General features: G+C 47.4%; 1 protein-coding gene across 2 annotated transcripts in view; it reads right to left on the bottom strand.

Annotated features, from left to right (window-relative positions):
* Nucleotides 1–2,279: 2,279 nt before the first annotated feature.
* The window catches only part of LOC147669023 (uncharacterized), an 85,840-nt gene continuing 69,405 nt past the window's right edge, over nt 2,280–18,714 (bottom strand). The window contains exons 4-5 of one of the 2 annotated variants that reach the window (XM_086948277.1): nt 6,832–6,948; nt 2,280–3,772 (exon numbers count right to left, since the gene is read on the bottom strand). In XM_086948277.1, the coding sequence (XP_086804403.1) occupies nt 2,775–3,772; nt 6,832–6,948 (1,115 nt within the window). In that variant the 3' untranslated portion in view covers nt 2,280–2,774. The remainder of the gene's footprint in view (nt 3,773–6,831; nt 6,949–18,714) is intronic. The other variant, XM_086948278.1, reaches the window with a different exon arrangement.

Below are 18,714 nucleotides of genomic sequence, written 5' to 3'. Positions count from 1 at the left end.
AAGCAGAGTTGAAGCCGCAGGTTGTGGCAGTGACTTGATTGGGATGCGGAGCTGTAGTCAAAGGCTCAGAAACACTTGAGGTGGGTGACCTGTTTCAAAAGAGGCAGAGTGATGTAGGGCCCAGGTTGTGTCTAAGGTGCTCAAGGAGGGGCAAGGGCCAAGGTTCTCCCTGTGGTCTATATTGCTCTGATTCTTAGGTTAACCTTCGGATTTCCTGACGTTTGTCTGCAGTTCCATTTGTACAGCTGGTAAAGAGGCAGCCAACGCCTTCATTGCTGAAACAGGATTATTTCCCTGCGCATCTCCTGGAGTCGCAGTTTGAGTCATGTCACCTGGGAAGCAAAACTATTGTGCTCAGCTTGCGATCAAATCACTAGCCTGCTACTCCACAAGCACATTTTGTGAATCATCCCAGTCACTCTCCTGGTCCGCAATAACATAACGTGTACTTGTAAAGTGTGCGTTCACCCAGAAGGGCCTCTTGGCACTGAATAATAGAGGTTATAGTTACCCAACTCAATGTTACTCATTTTATCAAACTCAGAAGAAGTAAAGGCTGGGTGAAACCACCGGGATTTGAACCTAGGACCACAAGGTCAAACACAGGCCCCTACAGAGGACGCATTTGTCTATTAAGCCACAGTCAAATCAGTGCCCTGCTCTCTGTGGTAAATTAAGTGAGCATCTGTCCATATGCACATGGAGAACATGGAGGAAGGGATACATCTTCACTATTATAATGCAAGAAGGTGTTCTTGAAGTGTTAAAGTGTAATGACATTCATCCTGCACTCACATAGAATTACTGCCTTTAACCGATTCATCTTGGTTTGTCCTTCAGACGATATAGTTAACGAAGAGTATATCTCCAGGATGTTTCTGTTTAGACAGACACATTAAATGACAGGTTAGATTGCGATCATTTCAGCAATAGAGAACAGTTGTTTTAAAAATGAACTGCTGCCCTGAAAAACAGCTGCACAATGAAAGACTTGCAGGCACTGATTACGACTGAATCAAGAGGAATAATTCTGGAATATTATCTATTATCGTTCACAAAGATATATTTTGGTCCCTCTCATATTATTTGTGTGCATCGACATAAGTACGTGTTTATAACATCACAGTGAGGCCTCTCTGGAACAAGACCGAAAAAACATAATTTTACTGTTTTTAACAGTGCCGGCATCCAAATCTTCCTGAAAAATGGGTTCTGCTGTACGAATCTCCCTGGTATATTATCCCTGTGTACTACAGAAACAGACAATGAAGCTGATCAGATAAATAATCCCTACACATACAAAATCCCACCAATTTGCCTCTCGAAATGCAACAGGTTAGCTATTACTCACCTTATACAGGCATATGTGAAGATCTTTACAAATATAGAAACATTTTTTACTCTCACTAAGGTCCACTCACTAATACCAGAAGAATTTCTTGCAACACAGGAGTCCATATTTTGCACTCCAACATTCTGACATGTGCATCCCACACGTTCTGAGCAAACTGAAGAACAAGAACTCAGCTCCCTTCAGTAAATCAGCTGTTTGAATAATACCCTTGAATGACCTCCATTATCAGTTTCTTCTTCCGAAGTGATGGGGATTCATCCAACCACTATATTTTAATAGGAACCGTGTCCGATGACCGGAAAATGTGGATTACGTGCACAGTGTGGCTTGTGCCTTAGGCAGACCAGTAGCCATGGACGTTGCTATGTGAAAGATCACTCCGCGACTCCTACATCAATAAGATAGATTTCTGCACACAGTATACTTTTATACGTGTAATGTACTTGTAACACTTAAATACTTGTAACGTACGTGAAATACTTGTATACTTGTAATGTACGTGTAATATTTGTATACTTCAAATATACATGTAGTACCTGTACACCTGTAATATACGTGTAATACTTGTAATGTAGCTGAAGTACTTATATACTTGTAATGTAGGTGAAATATTTGTATACTTGATATGTACGTGTAATACTTCTAATGTACGTGTAATACTTGTAATTTACATGTAATACTTTACATGTATTCTTGTAATGTGCGTGTGATACTTATAATGTACTTGTGATATTAGTAATGTACTTGTGATACTTACATTACATATTCTACAGCATGTCAGGTTCAAGGCAAAAGTAAAATCTAATGTATATCCATTTACTGTGGATTTGGGCCAGTGGAAAAGTGTCAATGTTTACTGGTAATGTCAACAAATATATTATACTAGGGAAGTCCTATTACAAATAAAAAAAGAAGAGAGTATTTTCAGTGCATTCTATATTTGCAATACATTATACATACATGGTTGAAATGTACTTTTTAAACTGATTAATTTCTTAGCTAATTATATAACTTTAAATCAAGGTGTGATTGTTTCCATTACAAGATTATCAGGAACTGCAAAAGGGCCCATTTTGTAATTGTTTAAAAGAATTCTGAAGAAAGAAATGTTTTTACCTGCACTGCAAGAGGCAGGGAAATACTGATTTAAATGCAATTATTCCCTAGTAAGACACAGCAGATAAAAAAATATATATCTTATGAGCCAGTTAGTTCAAAGACCACCTAGGGTAGTACAAAATTACATATAATACTTGCAAAATTATAGTTCACTCTGTTGAAGGAGGAGTCAAATGTCAGAAGATCGGTCGCCGAATGAATTAAGGGACAACAGCGATGTTGTACGTCAGTGCATTACATAAGATCAATGAATGTCAGCAGAAAACGGGATGTTGCCAGCATAGTTAAAGGATCTGTGCCCTTAAGGACCTGCACTCTGCGTTACACCAACTCCATCTTTCTTCTCCGCATGTAGTCTCAGATGTCGTGAAAGAGATTGTTTTGCAGTGAAACTCTTCTCACACTCACTACAATTAAAAGGCCTCTCTCCTGTGTGTGTTCTCTGGTGTTGTATTAGAGTTGTGCTCAGAGTGAAACTCTTTTCACAGACAGTGCACTTGAAGGGTCTTACACCTTTGTGTGCTCGTAGGTGTTGTATGAGGGATGGCTTCAGAGTAAAACTCTTATCACACTCGGTGCAGTTAAAAGGTCTCACTCCTGTGTGAATTCTTTGGTGTTGTAAAAGAGCGGTCTTATCAATAAAACATTTCTCACAGTTTGTGCAGTGAAAGGGCCTAATCCCCTTGTGAATATTTAGATGCCGTAATAAAGCAGATTTAACAGTGAAACATTTTGCACACTCGGTGCAGGTAAAGAGCTGCACTCCTGTGTGTATTCTTTGGTGTTGTGTAAGAGCTGTTCTCACCCTAAAACTCTTTTCACACTCAGTGCACTTGAAGGGCCTCACTCCAGTGTGTATCTGTTGGTGTCTTAGAAGAGAACCCTTTTCAGTAAACCTTTTCCCACATTCTGTGCAGGGAAATGGCCTCACTCCGGTGTGTGTTCTCTGATGATTTAGGAGATTTCCTTTTTTAGTAAAGCTTTTCCCACAGTCAGTGCACTGAAACGGCCTCTCTCCTGTGTGTATTCTTCTGTGAATTACGAGATCAGACTTTAGAGTAAAGCGTTTTTCACAGTCTGTGCAGGGAAAGGGTCTCAGCCCTTTGTCGGGTCTCTGATGTGCAGCAAAAAATATCTTAGTCCTATATGCCTTCTCCCACTCACTGCTGGTCAAGCGTCTTTCTGTTGTCTGGAGATCGTTTTGTTGATTTAGGATGAAATTGTCAGTAAACGTCTTACACTCCGTGGATGTACTGGTCTCTCCCCTGTTCACACTTCTTTCTTCTGACTGGAAGGCTGCTGAATGAAAAGAAATGTAAAAAAACAGGGAAATAGTTTACATAAACGAGCACCAATGTGTGATATTACATCTCAGTGGTTGGCAGTACTGCTACAGGAATGTTTTGCATGTTACAATGAGACAGTACCAAGGATTCCTATGATACACAAATGTTGGACACTCAGGTTATGTCAGATAGATAACAGACTCTTGTCGCTCATGAGACATACTTATGTCAGTCATGTGACAGACCCACATTAGTCAAATGAAGGACACATGTTGGACAGCCGTGTGGTATGCCATGTTATGCAGATTTGTAGACGGCACTGTTCTGGCCCTGAGCAGGTTTGAGTCTAACCAAACCTATGGACTAGTGGGACTACTCGAAAAGTCAGGTCTTCATCTTATTGTTGCATTCAAGAAGTGAGGGGGAGGCTCTTATGTGTAGTGACAGGTCCTTCCACACTTTGAGTGAATTAGGAGAAGGTGTGACTGACAGATATGGTATGGCAAGGAGTGCGGATGAGCAGAGGTGTCTGGAAGGTTTCTTTGAGCAGATGCAATTGTTGAGGCATGCTGGGCCAGTGCTATGTAATGCTTTGAAAGTGTGGGTGAGGAGTTTGAATTGTGTTCGTTTGTGTATGGAAAACGAGAGGGGGTCCTTCAGGTGAAGAATGATGTGAGTTCGGCATGGGAGCTTGAGCGTAACTGGCCTTAGAGTTCTGAATAGTCTGCAGGCCTCTGTGAGTTTTTTGTTGATCCTGGCATAGAGGATGTTCTCGTAGTTCAGCTTGCTTGTCACCAGGGTGTGCATGACGGTTTTGCTGGTGCTGAGTGAGAGCTGTTCAAAAATCATCTTCAGCATCTTCAGGGTATGGAAGCATTTGGTTGTGACGGCATTGGCTTGAGCTGTCATGTTGAATTTGCTGTCGATGACAAGCCAGAGGTTCTTGGTGTGGATGGTGGGGGTGAGTGTCAGTCCAAAAACTATTGCCCACCGCGTAAAGCCCCATGGTGAAGTGCTCTTCTCAAAGATCATGATTTCAGTCTTGTCAGCTTTAGACAACTGGACTTCATCCAGTGGGTGATTTCAAGCATTCTGGTCTGTGAGGGAGGGCTTGAGCTGTGTGTCATTGGCATAGGAGAGGATGTTGGGAGAGTGGATGATGCTGGCTAAAGAGATCATTTCTGTGTTGCAGACGGTCAGGCTCAGGGAGGCATCCTCGCAGAACTTTGCAGATGAGGTCACCGGCATCCGAGGTGTGTGGTGTTAGGCTAATTGCCTGGGTCCATCCAATCGGGAAAGAGCAGATCCATCAGAGTGTGTGTCCTTAGATTTCAATGTTGTGCAGGCTTTGGATGAGGATTGGGTAGGAGACTGTGCCAAATGCTGCAGAGTGTTCCAGGAGAATGAGGACACCATGTTTCCTCCATCCAGAGTCATGCGGATGTCATCTGTGGCAGCGATGATGGCAGCTTCTGTGCTGTTGTTGGGTCTGAAATTAGACTGAGTGATGTTGAGAAGTGTGTAGTCATTGAGGTATTCAGTGGGGAGTTTGTTGATGATTTTCTCTAAGATCTTGTACGGGAAAGGTAGCCAGAGAGATTGGCCTTCAGTTGGTAAGCATTGACGGGGCAGTGGGGGGTTCCATCAACAGTGGGAGGACAAGTGCATATTTCCAAGCATCTGGGAAGGTCGTGGAAGAGGAGGAAACATTCAGAATGAGTGTGAGCATGGTGCTGATGGATTGCAGTACTCTGGAGATGGTAGGGGCAGGGTTCTGATGGGGCTCCTGAGTTGCTTGACTTCACGGTGGGAGCAGTTCTTATGGGGTGATGGCGAGCATAAGTTATTTGGATAAGATCAGGAGGCCTTTGGAGAGGTCTGTCTGGTAAATTTGAGGGTTGAAGTTGCTGTAGATAGTGGTGATTTTGTTGCTGAAGAACTGAACGAGTGTTGCAGAGGTCCTGCGAAGAGGTGATTGAGTTGAAGGCAGCCGCCTGTGAGGTCAAATCCTTCACAACGGTGAACATTTCTTTGCTTCTGTTGGTGCTGGCATTGATGCGATCCATCAGAGCGGCACGTTTGGTCTTCTAGTTCCTTTGGTGGACTTGTCCGTAGGTGGATTTGGACGGTGCTCCTGTCTGCATTGTCCTGGCTCGTTCTCCGTTTGCTCTCCAGTTGTTTGCAGTGGTGATTCATCTGTCTGAGTGTTCGTGTACCAAGTGTCCTGGGGTCTGGATGTTGCTGTGCTGCTGTGTTTGGGGTGCAGGGGGGGAGGAGTCAGTGCAGGAGGTGACAGATGTACAACATTGGGCAGTGGTATGACACACTCATGTTGGACAGTAATATGATAACGACCGTGGCAGACATGTTATGGAAGAATGTCAAGGCATCATGTGACAATCACACGAGGGACAGTTATATGACACTCCCAAGTGAGACAGACATGTGACAGATCCATGACAGTCATGTGAGAGACCCATGTCAGATTTGCAACAGAACGTCAGATATGAGACAGGCCCATGTCAGTTCTGAGTTAGACCCATGTTGGGCATGTGACAGACCCAAGTCTGCACTTTTAAAAGTAGACAGAGATCCCCTTGCAGGTAGGTGCAGTGAGTGACTGCACCGGCCAACAAGGGGACCCCTAGGAGTCCATGGTGCCCATTCCCCCCTCCAGAGGCCTACTCTCAGGAGGCGCACTGTCAGCACAACTCCTGACAGCTTCTTTGCCTGTGTGCCCGCATCCCATGCAAATGAGAGAACACACTCTGGTGATAGCATTGGCACTATATTGGTGCAAGCACTATCTGTATTACAAAAAGGGCAGCACAAGCGTCTGTGGCCCCTTCAGTAATACCAAAGTGCCCCAGGGCACGTAAAGTGGGCAACCATGTTCATTGTGCCCCTGGGGCACTTTTCATAATAGATGGCCAGGTGCTCAGTTGATGTACGTCTTCCCCTAATACCAGAAGTGAGGATAGGTAGACACTTACTGGAGGCATGTGTCACTGTAATCCCAGCTGGAGCTGTCAGCCTGCGCGTGATTCTATGTAGGAAAGCATCATTTCTTACCTGGAGCACAACTGACGTTTTGTGTTTCCTCTGGTCTCTGATAGGTAGTGGGATGGCTCTCCTCCTCCTCCTCCTCTTTAATGACGACCGAAATTATATTGGTCATCGTCCCATAGCCTAAAATGAATTCAAACCAAAAAATAATTACAACATTTACATTTCAATGTACTGTCTGCATGAGGGTGAAATCTGCTGACTGACTGCATAAAGCCCCAATACTCTGCACAACTGGAACATACAACTCTAACTTGATGAGCAAAGAATGAAGGGAAAAGGAACTCTTTACACAACTCCCATAAGTGTATCCGTGCAGGTGCCGTATTATGAAAAGTGCCCTGGGGGCTCAACGGGCATGCGCGCCGGCTTTGCACGCTCCTGTGGCACTTTGGCATCACAGGAATGGCTGCAGACGTTTGTGCGGCCCTTTCTGTAATACAGATAGCGCTGACGCACACATAGCGCCAGTGCAATCACCAGAGGACGTTCCCTCATTTGCATGGGGGCGTGGCGTCTTGCAAATGAGGGAATCTCTTTGGCTCTGAGCCCGCATATGATTATAGACATTGGCGCGGAGGCAAAGAAGGTGTCAGGAGGCGCTATGACAGTACGCCACCTAAAAGGTGGTGCACTGTCAGACCAAACCAGAGAGAAGTGGAAAGGGGGGTTTTATGGACCCCCCCCAGACATCCTCTTGCAGGCAGATGCAGTCACTCACTGCACCCACCTGCAAGTGTAGGCGGGTTGCTGCCTGTCCAGTAAAACACTGGGGGCTGCTTCAAAGCTGCGCAGTATTTCACTTGAACGCGCAGCCCCCAGGGCAGAGTTTGCAGCTGACCCGGGGGGGAGCGCATCGAACATAAGAAGGCGCACTTTGCCGGGTTGCACCTGGCACACCTTTTAAAAACTGCGCCCAGCACTAACAAGGAAAATGCACCACATTTAAAAAAGCGTCCCCTGTCTTCATGGGCATCTTGGCTATGAAGCAGACTCCTAAAAGTACAAGCTTCTCTACCTCCCGAACGATGGACTGACACACTCATCTCTCTCCCAAGTGTACCTACAAAGTCCAACTTTCTCTTCCTCCTGAACGATGGATTGACACACTCATCTCTCTCCCAAGTGTACCTACAAAGTCCAACCTTCTCTTCCTCCTGAACGATGGATTGACACACTCATCTCTCTCCCAAGTGTACCTACAAAGTCCAACTTTCTCTTCCTCCTGAACGATGGATTGACACACTCATCTCTCTCCCAAGTGTACCTATAAAGTCCAACCTTCTCTTCCTCCTGAACGATGGACTGACACACTCATCTCTCACCTCCTAAGCGTGGCATGAGTTACAGTCAATAAGTGTCTGCTGCGATGTTGTGAAGCATCCAGTGTTCAACCAGATTGACACTATTGTTAATTGCAGTCTGATCTTGGTTTGTATCTTTAGTTTATATGATTTGTTGTACGGGTGTCAGGTGAGGAGTTAGATTGGGGGGATTGGATATGTTTTTCAGATGCGGATTCACCCGCTCGTCTTTAAACCAGCGGCCGCCACATCCCTCACCCTCTCTAGTAAGACAGAGCTACCCAGATTGTAAAAAGTCCCAGAAACACAAACACATCAGTCGCTGGGGTGAAAATTATACTCTTTCTGGGGTGGTTTTGAGCAGAAGTTTGAATCATAGTTGGAGGCCTGACAAACACCGGTCTCATCTGAATTACGCCCCTACCCAGCAGTTACAGCAGACGACAGGGTGGAAAGCAAAACACTTAACATTTGTTTAAATAATTGAATGGAAGACAGCTTGTCACACCGCTTTCTACCTGATAATCTGTATATATTGCACCGGTAGAGTTCAAAGCAGGGGAGCCAAAACCAACTGACACCGAAGTACATCAAACTGATTAAATGTGTTTGCAAGAAATTTCAAACTTGTATTAATGTAATCTGTTTTGTGAAAATAAAGACATGTACTATCCATGTCTCTAACTCAAGTGACCTCTGAGTTCAATTATCTTCAAAACCACTTGCCCTTCAGCTGCATTCATCTGTTGCGCAAGAGAAGTCCTTGGTGACTTGTAATATGTTTATAATTACAGCAGAGGATACTTCATCCCTTTTTTAGGTCTCGCCTAGGCAGCGCTTTCGCTGTCTCTTCGAGACAGCAGTATCTAGGGTAAGGGATTGAAAAAACGCCCATTTTTTCACTGGTTCCTATTGCTGTCCTTTAGAAATGCTGTCTTTTCATTGGTGAATACACTTAATAGTTCCTGCTTTTAGAATGTTGTATCCTCCCATGAGGACTGGCACTCTTACACATGTTCTTACTGTTCAGGTTATTTATACTTAGACAGAACTCTTTTTTTTGATTGGGCTGTGTCTTTGCTCCTTATGTGTTCTGTTTACTTGTGCAATTAAACTTCCTTTTGCTTAATTTGCTTGCAGTGGGGTCCCAGTGCCTCCCCCTGACTCCTCCCACAGTACTACTCCAGCCCCGGGCACCCCTCTGAGGCCGGTGATGTTTTCCTCACAACACTGCTTTTATGATATTTAAAAAATGTTGCTTTAATTTATATAGCACACTTGCTCATGGGGGGAATAAAAGAATCCAGCTGACGGCAGACTTGCTTCGGGATCCTGAGCTTCCCAGTTGGTAGGTTCCACCGCTGCGCCATATCCTTTCCTCGGTCAGGTTGCAGGTGAAGTACTATATGCGGTCAAAAAGATCCCTTAGGACACCTAGTGACAGTCTGTGGTACTGCACCCTCACAACACTGCCTGTTTTTGCTGATGTGAGGCTTCTTGCATTGCAAATGTTTGGCCCGCATTAAGACAAGCTACATTCTTGCAGGGAACAACCAAAAAATAAGTGTTCTTTGTGGAATTTGTGGAATTTGTGGGGGTATTTATAGAGCGCAGCGTTCGCTCCGGAAAGAGCATCTTGGCGCTGAATTTCCAGTTTAGAGGATCGAAGACACATCACAGAAGCTGTGGGAGTTAGATGGCTGCCTTAGTGTAGTCATCAGGAAGGTTAAAAATCCAATTTTTTAGCATTTTTCTGAAGGGCTTTTCTTGAATTTGACGTCTCAGATTTTTGGGCATGAGGTTCCAGGCTTTAGTGGCCAGGAAGCTTAGGGTTTTTCCACCTTTAGTCTTCAAATAGAACCTGACTGGGAGGATGAGGTTGTCATGGGAGGAGCGGAGGGATCTACTCGGGTTGTAGTGGGGGAAGCGTCTGGTAAGGTATATAGGGCCGGATTTGTTGAAAGCCCGAAAGGCGACAATCAGCATCTTAAAGAATCTTCTTTTGTGGAGTGGGAGCCAGTGCAGGGATCTTAGAGCTGCGGATATTGATGATTTTCTGGGCAGTTTTAGGACCAGACGGGCAGCGGTGTTAAGTACACTTTGGAGCTTGGTCAGAGTGGATTTTTTTGCACCAGCAAGGAGGCCGTTACAGTAGTCCAAGCCTGAAATAATTAGGGCCACTGTTACTGTTTTCCTGGAATCTAGCGGTAGGAAGTCGAAGAATTTTTTTAGAGATTTTATTATTCCGAAGCATCGGCCCGCTACGGTCCTGACGTGTTGGTCGAAGGATAGGTCTGAATCGAATAGGACGCCAAGATTCCTTGCAGATGTTACGGTCTCGGGGGGGGCAGCTGAGTTTTCCGGCCACCAGAGAGCTGGGCAGAAGGTGGTGTTTCTTCCAATGGGGAGGATCTCCGTTTTGCTGGAGTTGCATTTGAGATGGTTAGTCTCCATCCATTGGAAGACCGCCGTCAGACAATTTTTGAGGTTAAGCTCTGCCTTGGTCGAGTTTTCCTCTAGGGGTACGACGAGTTGTGTGTCATCGGCATACGATGTCACAGGTATGCCGAATGACTCAATCAGGGATAAAAGTGGGATAAGGTAAATGTTAAAAAGGAGGGGGCTCAAAATGGAGCCCTGGGGTACACCGGAGGATACCCTCTTCTCTTTGGAGTGGAAAGGGCCAAGAGCGACAGTTTGGGACCTTTCGGATAAAAATTATTTTATCCAGGATAGGTGAGGTCGAGAAGAATGAGGATGGCATTCTTCCTCTGGTCTTGCAGCATCTTTATTGAGTCGGAAAGTTCGATCAGTGCTGTTTCGGTCGAATGATTGGGGCGAAAACCATATTGTTGCGGATGGAGTACATTGTGAGCTTCCAGATAACGTTTGAGTTCTCTGTAAACCATTTGTTCGGTGATTTTTCCCAAAGCTGGGAGGAGCGAGATCGGACGAAGATTGATGAGGTCTGACGGGGATTTGTTAGCTTTTTTCATGAGGGGTTTGACCATTCCCTGTTTCCACAGGCGGGGGACAGATCCAGTGCGGAGCGAAGAGTTAACGATATCATCAATGATTGGGTTTACCACGTCAATGAATTGGTGGAGTACTTTGGGGGGGCAGGGGGCAGATGGAGAACCAGATTTGCACGCCAGGATGACCTCTCTGGTTTGATCTAAGGTGACCGGTGTAAAGTTCTTAAGGCTACCAGCTGGAGATACTATCTGAGGCGGATTGTGTGCGCCTTGAGTAGTTTGTGGAGGGGGGAAATTTTTTTGAATGGCGTTGATTTTTTCCTCAAAGTAGTCAGCTATTTTATTGCAAAGATCTTGGGATGGGGGGATTTCGGGTTGTAGCGCCTTGGGCTGGGTGAACGATTTCACTATCGAGAACAGGTTTTTTTGTTTCTGATTAGACTCCTTAATAGCGTGAACATAGAAGGTTTTTTTGGCAGATTTAATGTTGGAAAGACTGCAAAGACTGAAAGGTTGTGAGAGCCAGAAGCACCTCTGTGCCTCAGCTTGTGCATGTCGTAGGTTTGAGTAAGGGGAGTTTGGGAAGTTGCCGGAGTCCTTCCTGCTCGGTTATAAAGAAGCTTGCACAGCCAGTGCCCAGGCTGCACCTGTTCTGTTTTAAGGACTCATAGTTCTTCTGCCTACACTGTAACTAATCTGCGTGCGAGGGGAGCTTGGAAACCACCTGTGCCTATGCACCTGCCCATGCCACCTGTGCCTATGCTACTGCCCATGCCACTAGTGCCTATGCTGCTGCCCATGCCACCCTTGCCTATGCTGCTGCCCATCACACACATACCTATGCTACTGCCCATGCCACCAGTGCCTATGCTACTACCTGTGCCACCAGTGCCTATGCTGCTGCCCACACACTTACCCATGCTACTGCCCATGCCAGCCGTGCCTATGCTACTGCCCATGCCACCAGTGCCTATGCTCCTGCCCATGCCACCCGTGCCTATGCTACTGCCCGTGCCACCAGTGCCTATGCTACTGCCCATGGAACGTGCCTATGCTACTGCCCATGCCACCCTTGCCTATGCTGCTGCCCATCACACATACCTATGCTACTGCCCATGCCCCCCGTGCCCATGCTCCTGCCCATGCCACCCGTGCCTATGCTACTGCCCGTGCCACCAGTGCCTATGCTACTGCCCATGGCACACATGCCTATGCTACTGCCCATCACACACATGCCTATGCTACTGCCCATCCAGCACATACCTATGCTACTGCCCATGGCACGTATACCTATTCTACTGCCCATCCCACACATACCTATGCTACTGCCATGCCACCTGTGCCTATGCTACTGCCCATCCCACAAATACTTATGCTACTTCCCATTCCACCTGTGCCTATGCTTCTGCCCATCCCACACATACCTATGCTACTGCCCATGCCCCCCATGACTATGCTACTACCCATGCCACCCATGCCTATGCTTCTGCCACATGCCACCCTTGTCTATGCTACTGCCCATGCCACCCATGCCTATGCTACTGCCCATGCCACACATACCTATGCTACTGCCCATGCCACACATGTCCTACGCGTGAGAAACGTGTGCAGTGTTTGATCTGTGTTTGCAATCCTGTTCGCTACACAAAAGCCAAAATGATGGCCTTTGCCACTACTTGTTTTATTATTGTTTCTGCGTAACATTGCTGTTCGGCCATTGTTGTTGCTTGTTATGCAATGCACTATGCTTGCAGTGCCTGGAGGTCCTGCAGAGAGCCCAGTTGGTTTAGTGGTGGCACATGAGCCCCTTCTGAGATTGTGTCCGAGGGAGGGGAGTGGTTGGGCATGGGGTAAGGGGGGCACTGCTCTCTTGCCGCCGCTTTGTGGTTGGTGTGTTGTCCACCTTCATCCAGTTCCATTAGCCAAGCGTTGGGTTTGTCTAGAATAATGAAGTGATTTTATTTACTTTTCCTGACATATTTTGTCGGACTCCCTGCCGGGATTAATGCATCTGATTTCAAAGGGGGTTCTGGGAAAGCAGAGCGTGCAGCAGGCGTAAAAAACAAAAAACAAATACCCACTACTATAAATGAATGAAAGTTACAGTTGTGTTGAACCTAATTCTATGGCAGTCCACGGCGGCTTCAGATTATGCTTCTCTTTCTTTACTGAAAAAACACCGCAGCCAATCAAACTTTAAATAGCATAGCCCGGAAGGACTGCCCCTCCATAGTATGCACCAATCATTTCCCCCAAAGGTATAAATGTCCTGAACACTAATCTTCTTTCTCTTTCTTTGCTGCTGCAGCAGCGAGTTAAGTGCATTCATTTTACTATATCTAGAGTGATATGTGGTAACTATGCGATTTATTTCAAATGTATACTGTGTTTTAATGGTCACGATCAATCCGGGTTACAAGTAAATTGCTGTATTGTTGCCGATTATATATTTACTGGTGGCTTGAGTGGAGCAGGACAGACGCGCTCTGGCCGCTCGGGAAGCAGTCCCCTTTTCATTGCCACTGGATTCGTGCATGCGCAAACAGCCGTATCAGGTTTTTATTACCTATCGGCTGAGCGCGCATACGCGTCTAAGGACAGGTCAATCCCCGGTCCTCAGTGAACGCCCGAATGGGCGGATAAGCGATGCAGGGCACTGCCCTAGAAGGAATAAAGGGGTGGCTCCCTCCACACTTAAAGAAAATAGTTTTTCCTAGTTAGTTAGTCTCCTAGTTAGTTGGGATACAGAGTTTTGGCAAATATATTGGATATAAAAGAGATAGGCTTTGGGCCTGGAATAACTTATACTCAGGTTAGGGAGGGATTGTAGGGCCTTTTTCACCACTGTGTCACCCCCTCTGGAACCTTCTCCACACCTCCAACAGCATGATGGCGTACTACCCCGAGGCGTTTGACCAGTGGGCAGATTATAATGACTACGTGGAATTTGAGGAGGTGTCCTATGAGCAACAGATGGAGGAGCAGTTGGTGGAAGCCCTGGATACCCACGTCCAGGGGTCTGTGAACAGGGCGCTGGTCGAAGCTTTACAACCATTTACTAAGCCCCTGGAGAACTATGGAAAGCGCAAATTTAAGGCATCTCTGGGCGAGCCATCATTTCACTCTTCAGCTGAAGTCTTTCCCCTGGTGGCGCCTAATGTCATTAAAGACAATGGCTATGGCGGGTCCCTCCCTTCTGGAATTTCAGCTCTATTGAACCAGGGGAGGCGGAGGAGTCTCCTCCTGCTGCCCCGGACATCTCTGACTCTGAGCAGGACAGGACAGAGAAGAGCCTAAAAAGCAAACAAAAGAAAGCCCAAAACTCACAATGTGAGTAGTGGCCCACCTAATGCCGCCACCCTGCAGTTCGACACCCGAAACATTACCACCCAAGGTCTACCGAATGGGTACCGGGTGTGGAGGTAGCATACCATGTACAGGAAAACCTCTGACCGGGATCTGAGGGCGAGGTGCCCGCTACATTGAGGTCAGAATACCCTAGACCATCCTTATTGGGCAAAGTGGCGGACACGCTAGAGTTGGATCCTAATAGGGCTACGTTTATGAAAAAGTTGCTAAAGAACCAAAAAAGGGGCTAGACAGCATGGAGAGGGTGCCAGGATAAACCACTGGATATACCTGGACCTCTCACTAAGATCCTTGTTTCAGCCGTTCAGGCTAAAGATTCCAACCCTCCAATAGATGCAACAGAGATGCTAGAAAGGGGGCAGAGAGCACTCTGTTTTCTTGGCAATCCAAATTGCGCTTTATCAACTGATTGGAGACGGTCATTCCTAATGCGAATTGACCCACAATTTGCGGACATGGCTACGAAGGAAGCTGGTACCCTGGCGAATGAGCTCCAATTTGGTGACAAATTTGTAAAAGAGTTGGGGAAATATGTGGCGACATTCTCGGCACTAGACAAAGCCCAAAGTAACATCAAGAAGGTTTTTACCAGGGTCAGACGCTTCAGGGGTCGAGTGACCGGGCGTGGATTCAATCAGACATCCAGAAGCTTTGATCAAAGAGGACGTGGCGGAGCCCAGCGATCCAGCCTCTACCCCACTCGAAACCGTAGTGGCAGAGGCAGGCAGCACAAGGGAGGGTATTGAGGACAGAATAACAGCAAAGACGCCTCCTGTTCAGGTAAACCTGATTCAGTGTGGAGGTCACAGTGGGAGGCTGGATTTCCTTGTTTCTACACAGGTGGAAGAGTTTGACAAGCGACCCGTGGGTACTTCAGACAGTACAGGGTTTACAGATCGAATGTTTTATGCGGCCCCACAACAGACACCAACCTCTAAATTTTTCCAGTGCAGAAATGTCTTTCTTAGACAACGAAGTGGCGTACTTGATGAAAAAAGGGGCAATTGTAGAGACAGCCTCTCACAATCACAGTTACATCAGCACCGTATTCTTAGTTCCAAAGACAGATCAGGGGTTCAGATTAGTTTTATACCTCAAGGAGTTCAACTCTTCAGTAGTGTATCGCTATTTCAAAGTGGAGGGCATACATTTACTTTGAGATCTGCTCTTAGAAAAAGACTGGATGGTGCGTCTCGATTTAAAAGACGCGTATCTAGCGGTGCCTATTTTCCCTCCACATCAGAGGTTTCTTCAATTCCAATGGTGAACCAAATGGTACTAGTTTTCTGCCATGCCGTTCGGACTTTCATCCGCCCCTTGATGTTTCACCAAAGTCCTCAAACCAGTGGTTCAATTCTTGAGGGAGAGAGGGGTGAGACTCATCATTTATTTAGATCAGATCCTTATTATGGCACAGAATGGGAATACAGTTCTTTGACATCTAGCATGGACGACTCAACTCTTACAAGATTTGGGGTTCGTCATCAATTCAGACAACTCTATTCTGACTCCGGCACAATCGACTGAGTTTTTGGGGTTCCAGGTGAACTCAATAGTGGCACAGTTATTGCTCCCATTGAAGAAAAGAATAGCGATCAAGAAGGAGTTGAGGAGAGCACTTGCTTCTCCGACTATATCCTTGAGGACGTTAGCCCGGTTAGTAGGCCTGTTAGCCTCATTGATTCAAGCGATCTTCCCGGGTCCCCTTCACTACACGGCTCTCCAGAGGTTGAAAATTATGTATTTACACAAAGGCCTGGGCCGTGCAGGGGTCGTGCGGGGGTCTCCATCCTGAGAGTTACTTATGTTCAATAAAACACATTAACAGCTACTAATATTAGTAGTGCAGTATCATTTTAATTTCTTTATATGTATATTCATTCAACTAAGCAAAATCTCTCTAATTTAATAAGCTGGGCTGCACACAGGTGAGCTACTCAGAGTTAGCTCAAGAGCTACAGTAGCTTACGAGCTACTGGTGGGAGACCCCTGAATGCGGAACAGATTCTGCTTTCCAAGGAGGCCAAGACAGAAGTCTCTTGGTGGTTGGAGCACATGGACACATGGAATGGCAAGGTCATATTTGCATCAGTCCCAGAAGTAGTGATGGAATCAGATGCCAGCAGATGGGGCTGCAGAACCCGCAGCGGCTCAGTGGAGATGAGGGGCAGATGGTCCGCGGAGGAATTGAAAATTCAGATAAATTGTCTAGAGCGTTTGGCGGTTGTCTTTAGGTTTGGCCTATCGGACAGTTAATAATTTAAGGTCCGCCATCTCAGCCGGTCATCTTCATGTGGGCGGTAGGCTGGTGGCGTGAGAACCTTTGGTAAGTAAGATAGTGAGAGGCATCAGATTGGGGAATCCTCCCAAACCGCGCCATTCACAACTGTGGGATGTAGACTTAGTTCTGTGTTTTCTCAGGAATTGGCCTGCAAATGATGGTTTGTCGCGTAAGCAACTGCCGGCTAAACTGACACTTTTTTTATGTTTAGTTTCATGCAGAGGAGTATCTGACGTGCGAGCACTGGACTTAGCAGGTAGGGTTTTCACTCCTTCGGGGGTCTCATTTACAATCTCAAAAAACAAGCTCTAAGTGTATTTCTTATCCGGTGTTTCCTCTCCATAGTAAACTGTGTGTTGTACAATGTTTAAAATGCTATGAGGATTGTAATTGAGAGTTTAGAAATGACGTTTCAGGACAGTTGTTGATTTCCTTTGTTAGACGGACCGGGAGGGTCGGCCGAGAATAAGGGGAGAGGTCTCCGGGGAGAGCCGTCTCCAGCGATCGTACAGACGAGTAACTTCCCCCCCCACAGATGTACACCACACAAGGATAAGGTTTAACGTTCTTTATAAGCAATTCTTTAAGTACGGTGAAATAGTACAAGGAGGTCTGGACTCAGGGGTCCCCTCGGTTCTAGTCTCTTGATTGGGAAAAGGGTAGCGGGACAGTCTTGTTACCAACCTGGTAGATGAGATAGCTCACAATCCTCGAGCTCGGCGTTCTAGATGATCGGGCCGCGGCGGAGCCAGCAGGTCCCGGGAGGGTTGAAGGTAGCGACGGTCCGCGGCGGAGCCAGCAGGCCCCGATGAAGGTGGTGGTTACAAACGGTCCGCGGCCACGCCAGCAGGTCCCGACGACGATGAAGGTTTCAGAAGGTTGCGGCAGCGCCAGCAGGCAGGACGATAGTTCGCAAGGCAGGACTACGGCAGCGCCAGTAGTCCGTCAAGGATGAGTTCTTCACTGCGTCTCTCGACTCCAGGATACAACTGCCTTCCTGCTCTGGAGCTGCCCCAGTTATAGGTCTGGTCCCCTTTGATGTCCGGACCCTCGCACTTGGAGGTCGGGAGGTCCGGGATGAGGGAGTCCAGACACCCAGCAGGGGGGTGGAGCCAGTGCCCGGGGGAGCCGGGGGCGATCGGCACCTGGCGGGGGAGAGCCATCGACACCTCTTTCTCCCATTGACCTGCCAAGTGGGCCGCTCACCTCCTGGGTGGATGGTGGTGCCGGGATGTCGGGGCCTGGCCAGGCCCAGGGTTAGGGTCGATCGGAGGCCACGCGGCCTCGTGGCGCTGTGTCCAAGATGGCACCCAAGCCGGGCGAGGGGGCCGGTAGTGATTCGGGTCCATGACGTGGAGATGTCCAGGGGCAGGAGTCCCATATGAGACGGGAAACGGGTGGTTGTTGCGTGTCACACCTGAGGAGCCGGGCTCGGGCCCGGTCGTGCGGGGAGGGAGCAAGCCCTTCACGTGTCCTGTCCAACATGCGTCCCCCCCAGCTGAAGGCGGGGAGAGTCACCCATCCTCTTGGGGACTCTCCTCGTCGAGGCGGAAAAAGCGGGACAGGCCATCTGCGTTGGCGTGATCCTGTCCGGGCCGATGTTCCACGGTGAAGTCCATCCCCTGCAGGGAGATGGACCAACGCAATAGGTTGGGGTTTTCCCCCCGCATCTGCATTAGCCATTGCAGGGGCCGATGATCGGTCTGTACCCGGAAGTGGGTACCGAAGAGATAAGGCCGGAGCTTTTTGAGGGCCCACACCACTGCGAAGGCCTCCCTCTCGATGGTGCTCCAGCGTTGCTCTCGGGCCAGGAGACGTCTGCTGATGAAGGCCACTGGTTGGTCAAGTCCTTCGGGGTTCAGCTGGGACAGGACTGCCCCAATGCCATGGTCGGAGGCGTCCGTTTGGACGATAAATTCCCGACTGTAGGGGCGGAGCACATGGCGGCCTTCAGCTTCTC

This window comes from Lissotriton vulgaris, unplaced genomic scaffold, assembly GCF_964263255.1.
Source record: "Lissotriton vulgaris unplaced genomic scaffold, aLisVul1.2 SCAFFOLD_2865, whole genome shotgun sequence".
NCBI classification, from domain to species: domain Eukaryota; kingdom Metazoa; phylum Chordata; class Amphibia; order Caudata; family Salamandridae; genus Lissotriton; species Lissotriton vulgaris.
This window is presented reverse-complemented; position numbering and strand designations above follow the sequence as displayed.